General features: G+C 63.9%; 1 protein-coding gene across 1 annotated transcript in view; it reads left to right on the forward strand.

Moving 5' to 3' along the window:
* The window catches only part of LOC107213501 (basement membrane-specific heparan sulfate proteoglycan core protein-like), a gene marked incomplete at its 5' end in the record, with an annotated part of 30,513 nt that overhangs the window by 17,417 nt on the left and 4,162 nt on the right, over positions 1-8,934 (forward strand). The window contains 29 exons of the mRNA XM_033519352.1: positions 5-55; positions 145-283; positions 366-517; positions 603-741; positions 824-975; positions 1,065-1,203; positions 1,286-1,437; positions 1,524-1,662; positions 1,753-1,896; positions 1,970-2,104; positions 2,391-2,572; positions 2,647-2,839; positions 2,914-3,093; positions 3,598-3,858; positions 4,125-4,320; positions 4,437-4,534; positions 5,028-5,294; positions 5,369-5,481; positions 5,565-5,712; positions 5,790-5,906; positions 6,158-6,242; positions 6,328-6,472; positions 6,546-6,645; positions 6,730-6,839; positions 6,914-7,022; positions 7,102-7,200; positions 7,545-7,766; positions 8,018-8,250; positions 8,710-8,812. Coding sequence (XP_033375243.1) covers positions 5-55; positions 145-283; positions 366-517; positions 603-741; positions 824-975; positions 1,065-1,203; positions 1,286-1,437; positions 1,524-1,662; positions 1,753-1,896; positions 1,970-2,104; positions 2,391-2,572; positions 2,647-2,839; positions 2,914-3,093; positions 3,598-3,858; positions 4,125-4,320; positions 4,437-4,534; positions 5,028-5,294; positions 5,369-5,481; positions 5,565-5,712; positions 5,790-5,906; positions 6,158-6,242; positions 6,328-6,472; positions 6,546-6,645; positions 6,730-6,839; positions 6,914-7,022; positions 7,102-7,200; positions 7,545-7,766; positions 8,018-8,250; positions 8,710-8,812 — 4,303 coding nt within the window. The remainder of the gene's footprint in view (positions 1-4; positions 56-144; positions 284-365; positions 518-602; positions 742-823; positions 976-1,064; positions 1,204-1,285; positions 1,438-1,523; positions 1,663-1,752; positions 1,897-1,969; positions 2,105-2,390; positions 2,573-2,646; positions 2,840-2,913; positions 3,094-3,597; positions 3,859-4,124; positions 4,321-4,436; positions 4,535-5,027; positions 5,295-5,368; positions 5,482-5,564; positions 5,713-5,789; positions 5,907-6,157; positions 6,243-6,327; positions 6,473-6,545; positions 6,646-6,729; positions 6,840-6,913; positions 7,023-7,101; positions 7,201-7,544; positions 7,767-8,017; positions 8,251-8,709; positions 8,813-8,934) is intronic.

The raw sequence follows: 8,934 nt of genomic DNA on the forward strand, positions 1-8,934 counted from the left end.
ACAGGCCACTGTCACCTGGTACAAGCGCGGGGGGTCCCTCCCAGCCAAGCACCAGGTAGGGGACACTGAGGAGCATTTTGGGGTGGAAAAGGGACTTTGGTGGTGTTGGGTTTATGTCCCCATTCTCATGTGTCACCCCTCCAGGTGTCTGGCACCCGCCTGCGCATCCCCCAGGTGACAGCAGCCGATTCAGGGGAGTACGTGTGCAGGGTGACATCAGGCGGTGTCACACATGAGACCTCCCTCATCATCACCATCCAGACTGGCGCTGGCTCCTCTTACGGTACCGGGGTTGGGTGAGAGGTGACACAGGGACATGGTGAGGACACAGTGGTGACCCTATGGACCCTATTGTCACCCCCCAGCTGTCGGTGTCACACCACCAGTGAGGATCGAGACCTCCTCCGCTGCTATTAGCGAGGGACAGACGCTGGAACTCAACTGCATGGTGGCAGGACAGGGTCACCCTCATGTCACCTGGTACCGGCGCAATGGGGCTCTGCCACCAAACAGCCAGGTGGGACATGGGGGAGGTGGCTTTGCCCAGCAGGCCACAACCCTCAATCAGGTACTTATGTGTCCCCAACCTGTCATGTCCCCAGGTGTCAGGGACCCGCCTGCGCCTTGCCAAAGTGGCAGTGGCCGATTCAGGGGAGTATGTGTGCCGGGTGACCCTGGGGACCGTCACCCAGGAGGCATCTGTCATTGTCACCGTGCCCAGCAGTGCTGACACCTATTACAGTGAGTGTGAGAGAGGGCAGCGCTTGGGGACCGTTTGGTGTCACCTTGGTGATAAACATTCCCTTTCCCCGTTCTCCCCCAGCCTCTGGCATTTCCCAGCCCCTCCGCATCGAGTCCTTGTCCTCGGCCATCGCCGAGGGACAGACCCTGGACCTCAACTGCGTGGTGGCAGGGTCTGGCCCCACCACCGTGACGTGGTACAAGCGTGGTGGCTCCCTGCCCGTTGGCCACCAGGTAGGGGACAGGGGAGGCTCACAATTCACATGAATTTGTCCCTTCCCCTGCTCTGCGGTGCTGATTTGTCCCCCAATTGTTCCCTCCAGGTGTCGGGCACCCGCCTGCGCATCCCCCAGGTGACAGCAGCCGATTCAGGGGAGTACGTGTGCAGGGTGACATCAGGTGGTGTCACACAGGAGACATCCCTCGTTGTCACCATTGATGATGGAGACAACCCATCCCACCGTGAGTGCCACCCTCCAGGGGACAGGTTCCCACTGGTGTCAGGGACCACTGGGGCCATTCACCCTCAACCCTGCCCATGCAGCCACCGGTGTCACGCCACCCATCCGCATTGAGTCCTCGGCGTCCTCTGTCACCGAGGGACAGACTCTGGACCTGGACTGCGTGGTGGCTGGCCAGGGACAGGCCACCATCACCTGGTACAAGCGCGGTGGGGCCCTCCCAGCCAAGCACCAGGTGAGTGGGGACACCGATGGGGTGGGGGATGGTGGTTGCTGTGCGTGGCTGAGTGATGCCACCACCTTCTGTTGCGATGTCCCCAGATTTCGGGGTCCCGGCTGCGGCTGTCACAGCTCTCGGTGGCTGACTCAGGAGAGTACGTGTGCCGGGCTGACACGAGCAGCGTGTCCCGCGAGGCCGCTGTGTCTGTCACTGTCACCTCCCGTGACAGCTCCAGCTACCGTGAGTGCAGCCACAGGGGGAGGGAGCATGTTGGGGGGAAATGGGTGATGTGAGTGATCTCGTGGCCTCTCTGTCCTTTTGTCCCCTCAGGTCTGCAGAGCCCCATCATCTCCATCGACCCACACAGCATGGCAGTGGCACCAGGAGAAGATGCCACCTTCAAGTGCCGCATCCACGATGGCGCCCGGCCTGTCAACATCACCTGGCGCATGGGGCCTGGCCAACACTTCCAAGGTATGGCGGTCTCCAGGGTGGCCCTGGCATGGCCCCAGGGTGGCCCTGGTGCTGACGGTTCCTCCTTGCCCAGACAATGTGAAGATCAGTGCCAATGGCTCAGTCATCTCCATCACCAGTGCCCATGTGGGCAACCAGGGCGCCTACCACTGCGTGGCCTCCAACCGCTTCGGCATCGCCAGCAGCGTCGTCAACCTCGTGGTGCAAGGTATGAGGTGGCCAGGGCTGTCCTGTCAGTGTCTCCATGTGCTCCAGGGGTCCCCAGGGCACTGGTGTTCCCATTCCCACGTCCTCCGTATGCTCCAGGTGCAATGTCCCCATCCCCATGCAGATGTCCTCCATGGGCTTCAGAGATGTTGAGATGTCGTGTCCCCATCCACACACTCATGCTCATTTCCTCCTATGCTCCCAATGCTCCCGGGGTGATGGGTGCCCCTATGGCACCTTCATGGTGGTGTCCCTATCCCCACCCCAATGTCCTCCTCCTTCTCCAGGTGCCCCCGTGGTGTCAGTGATGCCACCAGGCCCTGTGACAGTGAAGGAGGGCAAATCCCTGAGCCTGGAGTGCCTGGGCCGGGGTGAGCCACGGCCACTGGTACGTTGGAGCCGGCTGGGCTCCCGGCAGAAGGTGGAGCACCAGACACTGCTGCACATGGACAGCCAGGCCATCCTGCAGGTGAGGGGGCACCCAGGGGCACCATGGGGCACCGGGCAGTGCCGGGTGCTCATCCCCACCCTGTGCCCCCCCAGCTCTCACCAGCCAAGCCGGAGCACGCCGGGACCTACGTGTGCACGGCGCACAGTGCCCTGGGCTCGGCGCAGGCACGGGTGGATGTCAGAGTGGAGTCAGCGCAGCGGCACCCTGGGGCCCCCGAGGTCACCGCTCCATCCACGGTCACCGTGGTGGCCGGGGACACGGCCACGCTGCACTGCATGGCCAGAGGTATGGGGAGCCTGCAGGATGGCGGTGGAGAAGGGATGCCCTCAGCACTACGTGACACCACGGTGCGGTCCTAGGTGACCCAGTGCCCCGGATCGAGTGGTCCAAGCTGCGGGCACCCCTGCCCTGGCAGCATCGCGTGGTGAACGGCAGCCTGGTCATCCCTCGTGCCGCGCAGCAGGACTCGGGCCAGTACATCTGCAACGCCAGCAGCCCTGTCGGTTCCACCGAAGCCTTTGTCACCCTCGATGTGGAGAGTAAGAAGGGGACAGCAGGGGGTTGTGGTGCCCCTGGGTTCCTGCTGCCACCTCCACTGTGGCCATCACCCATCCTTCCTCTGCATGTGGCCACCTCTATGGCCACTTCCACCCAGCTCTTCCTCACGGGACCATCCTCGCTCCATCACAGCACCCGTCCTCCTCTCTCATGCTCCTGTCAAACTCCATCACCAGCCCTTCCCATGGCTGTGCCCACCTGCTTGTCCCATCCCTGTGCACATCCCTCTCCTCTTCTGCTCTCTTACCTATCCATCTATCCATTCACTGTGGATCCATCCACGGCTCATCCATCCCACCTCAAACCCATCTCTCTATGTCTGCTCATATCTCTCCTTCCATCTCTTCCTCATGGCTCCATCCAACTCTCATCCATCCCAACGCACACCCATCTCCACCAACCCCCACACCCCTCACCGACACCCTCCTTGCCCCACTGACCCGTTCCTGGCCCCATCGTGGCTGACGGTTGCCCCCATCCCGCAGCACCTCCATATGCCACCATCGTGCCGGAGGACACAGCGGTGCAGGCGGGTGACACGCTGCAGGTGCAGTGCCTGGCCCACGGCACCCCCCCGCTGCACTACACCTGGGACAAGGTGAACGGCAGCCTCTCCACACGTGTGGCCCACCGTGCTGGCCTCCTGCGCCTCGGCCCCGCGGCCCCTGCTGACACCGGCACCTACCGCTGCCTCGTCACCAACCGCATCGGCACTGCCGAGGCCTTTGCCCGTGTGGCTGTTCATGGTGAGCCCACCCCTGGCCTGGGTGCCCTTGGTGCTCCACACTGGGTGCTGGCAGCGCTGCCGGCTGCCCTCAGAGCTCTGCATCCTGCCCAAGCAATCCTGGTGCTGAGGGGCACTGCTGGGGCTCCACGTCCCGCCTGGGTGGTGCTACTGGGTCTAAATCCCACCCCGCTTGTCCTGGTGTTGCTGGGTACCACCGGGGCTCTGCATCCCTCAGGGGTGATGCAAGTGCCTCTGAGTACCACCGGGGCTCTGCATCCCTTCCAGGTGATGCTGGTGAAGGTGGGGACGTTGCTGGCGGTCCCTTGGTGGTGCGGGTGACACCGGAGAGCCTCGTCAAGGGGGTGGGTGGCACTGCCGAATTCACCTGCTCTGTCTCCGGGGACCCCCGTGCCCATGTGGAGTGGCTGAAGGAAGGTGGGGAGCTGCCCCCCACCCACAGCACGCGGGACGGGGTGCTCCGGTAAGGAACACGGGACAGGGAGGTGGGACCCCCACACTGGTCCCCCATGGGGTCCCTCACCCTGGCTGTGTCCCTGGTCCCCCATGGGGTCCCTCACCCTGGCTGTGTCCCTGCAGGATGCCAGAGCTGGCCTCGGGGGCACAAGGCGTGTACGTGTGCCGGGCCACTGCCCCAGGAGGGCAGGCAGAGGACAGAGCCACCCTCACTGTCCAGGGTAGGAGCATCACCCTGGCACCAGGGCACACGCCCACCCCCTGAGCTGTCCCCCACCACCAAGGGCATCCTGGGACCCTCATGTCCTGCCACCAAGGGGCACCCCAGCACCTTCCATTCCCCTACACACACAGGCACCTTGATACCCCCCAATGACCATGGTGACCCCGAATCTCTCCTCAAGCCTGCAGGCACCCCAGTGCCCCCAACCCTTCCCCATGCCTGTGGACACCCTGACACAATCGGTCTCCACACTCACAGACACTCCAGTGCCCCCTGTCTCTTCCCACACCCGTGACCACCCTGGTACCCCCCATGTCTCCCCATGCTCACAAGGACTCCCAACACCTCTGGCCTCTCCCCATTCCCACAGCCACTCCAATTGTTCCACATCCCCCCAGGAACCCCATTTCTCCCCGTCTCCTACTCCACTGCCAGGCCGCAATGCCTGCCCTGTACCAGGGGTTCACCCCAAATCCCCCCTGTCCCCCAAGCTCTCCCCAGGGCCCTGATCAACATCCGGACCACGGTGCAGACGGTGCTGGCAGGGACAACAGTGGAGCTGGAGTGCCTGGGCTTGGGGGAACCCCGTCCCCATGTCACCTGGAGCAAGGTGGGGGGTCGCATCCGCCCCGGGGTGCTGGTCCGCGCTGGCACCCTCACCATGGAGCAGGTGGAGCGGGCGGATGCTGGGCAGTACCGCTGCACCGCCACCAACGCCGTGGGCACTGTCCAGTCCCACGTCATCCTCCACGTGCAAGGTGAGCACAGGGATGCGCAGCTGGGGACACACACTGTGTCACTGCGAGGTGGTGACGCTTTTGTGTGTCCCCAGCTGCTCCTCAAATCGCTGGGCAGCCAGAGGTGAAGGAGGTGTCCCTTGGATCAGCAGCTGTTTTGCCGTGCTTGGCGTCTGGCTTCCCGGTGCCAGAGATCACCTGGAGCAAGGTGAGCTGGAGGGGTGCAGGGTGGTGGTGGGCAGGGTTGTGGGGGCTGCTCGTGGGTGCTGACTCCCCTCTGCTGTGGCACAGCTGGAGGGGGAGCTGCCGGCGGGTGCCAGGGTGCAGGGGAACGTGCTGACACTGCCAGCTGTGCGCCCCGAGGATGCCGGCGTCTACACCTGCGTGGCCTCCAACCACCGTGGCCAGCAGACAGCTTACTATGTGCTGAAGGTCCAAGGTGAGGACAGACAGAGGGACGGGTGGATGGATGGGAGTGGGGGTGCCCTGCCCCTCCTCACCTCCCCATCCCTGCAGAGCACGTGGTCCCCTATTTTGGGCAGTCGCCCCGCTCCTTCCTCCCCCTGCCCACCATCAAGGACGCCTACAAGAGGTTTGAGATCCTCATCACCTTCCGACCTGATGCTGCTGATGGTGAGCCCTGTGCTCCGTGTGTCCTCTGTGTCCCCCTTCATGTCCCCTCCATCATTTTCCCTTCTCGGCTTTCATCCTCCCCTCCCTTCATGCTCCGCTTGCCATCCTTTATCTCCCATTCCCTATTCATCTGAGAGCCTCCAGTTTATGGGAGGTTTCTCCTCCATTCTGGGAGGATTTTGGAGTCCCCTAGGATGTGTCCCCCACCTCAGGATGGGAACTGTCCCATCTGATCCCCTGCCACCCCTCAGGGCTTCTCCTCTACAACGGGCAGCGGAAAAACAGCGGTGCCGACTTCATCTCTTTTGGCTTGGTGGGTGGACGCCCCGAATTTAGGTGAGACCTATGAGTGGGTGCTATGGGAGAGGTGGGAGATGGATGCCAGCACCCACCCACACCCCGTGTACCCCCAAAAAATCAGGTTTGATGCTGGTTCGGGCATGGCCACCATCCGTCACCCCACAGCGCTGCGGCTGGGCGAGTACCACACGGTGCGGCTGCTCCGCAACCTCACCTGGGGCTCCCTGGGGCTGCAGGGGCACCCCACCGTGAACGGCACCTCCCAGGTACCGGTCTGGGCACCCAGGGGCAGGCGGGGGCAGGGGGCTGGAGGTGGTGCCCACCCTCTTGTGCCTGCAGGGGAGGTTCCAAGGGCTGGATCTGAACGAGGAGCTGTACCTGGGCGGGTACCCCGACATCAGCGCTGTGGCAAAGACGGGGCTCAGCCGGGGTTTCGTGGGTGAGTGAGGGGTTTTGGGGGGCACCAGGGGGAGGGGACGCTGGGCATCATGTGACAGTTCTGTTCATCTCCACCACCCCACAGGCTGTGTGCGCCAGCTCCGCATCCAAGGGGAAGAGGTGGCCTTTGGGGACATGGACCTCCAGGCACACGGTGTCACCAATTGTCCCACCTGCCAGGACCAGCCGTGCCAGGTGAGGATGGAGGGGAGGAGGTGATGCCCACCCATCCCTGCCCACTGCTGACACCCAGGTCCCCTCTCACCCAGAACGGCGGCGTGTGCCAGGACGATGAGAGTGGCACCTACGTCTGCCGATGTCCCCATGGCTTCACCGGCAGCAACTGCGAGTACTCGCAGGCTTTGCACTGTCACCCAGGTAGGTGACACCACTCCCTACGTGGGGACATCATCCCAGGTCCCTTCAGAATGGCTGCTCATGGCTTCTCACCCCACAGAGGCGTGTGGGCCTGATGCCACCTGCGTCAACCGGCCGGATGGGCAGGGCTACACCTGCCGCTGCCACCTGGGCAAGACTGGGGAGAGGTGCACCAAGGGTGAGTGACACAGCTGAGGCACAGCTGGCACCGTCTGGGGACATGGGGAGGGGGTGAGGACCTCCCAGGAAGATGGGGACATGGCTGGAACCACGGTGGTGACATGGGGATGGGGTGGGGCTGGGCAGCACCTTGGGGACACTGTCAAGAGATAAGGACCAGCCTGGAAAGATGGGCACCATGGGGACGGAGGCTAGGGTCCCACCCTGGGGATGTAGGCTGGGTCTCACCAAGGGGTGGGGCACTGGGTCCCACTGTAGGGTTGGAGGTTGGGGATAGAGGCTGGGGGTGGATGTTGCCTGAGGATGGAGTTGGAGGTCCCACACACTGTCTGGGATGTGCAGGTGAAGTGGTGAACGTGCCCTCGTTCCATGAGGAGGGAGCCTTTGTCTCGTACCCGCCCCTCACCAATGTGCACCATGAGCTGCGGCTGGAGGTTGAGTTCCTGCCCCTGGCACCCGACGGGCTCCTGCTCTTCAGCGCTGGCAAAGCCACCCCTGTGGAGGACTTTGTGGCCTTGGCCATGATTGGTGGTCACGTCGAGTTCCGCTACGAGCTGGGCTCAGGTGGGTAGCACAGGGCAAGGGGCACTGTGGAAAGGCTGCACCGTGGACCGTGGGAGAAAGGGGGTGACACGGCATTACCAGGGTTCACTGATGTGAAAGAGGTCCCTGAGCCACAGTGGGGTCCCCTGGCACCATCGGGGTCCCCAAATGTCACCGGGATCCTTGGGAGTCATTCTGGTCCCCAAGGACACGTCTCACATCCCTGGTCGTCCCCCAGAGCCCCCCGTAACACCAGCCCCCCCTCGTCACAGGCCCGGCAGTGCTGCGGAGTGCGGAGCCGGTGGCCCTGGGCCAGTGGCACCGGGTGACAGCTGAACGGGTTCACAAGGATGGGACACTGGTGGTGGACGATGCTGCCCCGGTGAAACGCTCCTCGCCCGGCAAGAGCCAGGGGCTCAACCTGCGCAGCCCCCTGTACCTGGGGGGCACCGAGCCCCCCCTGCGCCCCCCCACCAACGCCTCCTTCCGTGGCTGCATCGGAGAGGTGAGGACCCCCCTGTGTCCCCTCGGGGGGCAGGTGACCCCCTCAGGTGCGGAGGGGATTCCCCCATACTGGAATGAACGTTCTCCCTTGGTGGGGAGGGAGGTGACCCCCACTGCTGCTCACGTGTAGGGGGGATGACCCCTCTTGGTGTCCCCTGGGGAAGATGACCCAGTTGGTGGTGTCCCCTTGGCTGGGAGGTGATCCTGTTGTTGAGGAGGTGACACGCTTTCACGTCCCCGTGTTGGAGTTCCCTCTCTGGGTTGGTGACACCTGGCTTTGGTGTCCCGTTGGTTGGAAGTGACCCACGTGGCTGGGGGATGGTGCCATCGGTGTCCCCTTGTTGATGTCCCCTCCCTGGCGAGGGGACCGTCACTGGCATCCCCTTGGCGGGGGGTGAGCGTGTCCGTGTCCCCGGAGGTGACCCTGCTGGCAGGGTGGTGACGGGCGCTGTCCCTGCAGGTGTCCATCAGCGGCAAGCGGGTCGAGCTGCGGGAGCAGTTCCTGCGCAGCCGGGGAGTGCGGCCCTGCGGCCACCGCGCCCCGTGTCGGCCGGGGACCCGCGGTGAGAGCTGGGACGGGCTGGGAGAGCGTGGTGTGTGCATGGACTGCATGGGTGTGCTGCACATTTGTGTGTGTGTGCTGCACATCTGTGTGTGTGTGTGTGTGTGTGTGTGCATGGACTGC

The sequence above is a fragment of the Parus major genome, chromosome 21, assembly GCF_001522545.3.
Source record: "Parus major isolate Abel chromosome 21, Parus_major1.1, whole genome shotgun sequence".
Classification (NCBI taxonomy): Eukaryota; Metazoa; Chordata; class Aves; order Passeriformes; family Paridae; genus Parus; species Parus major.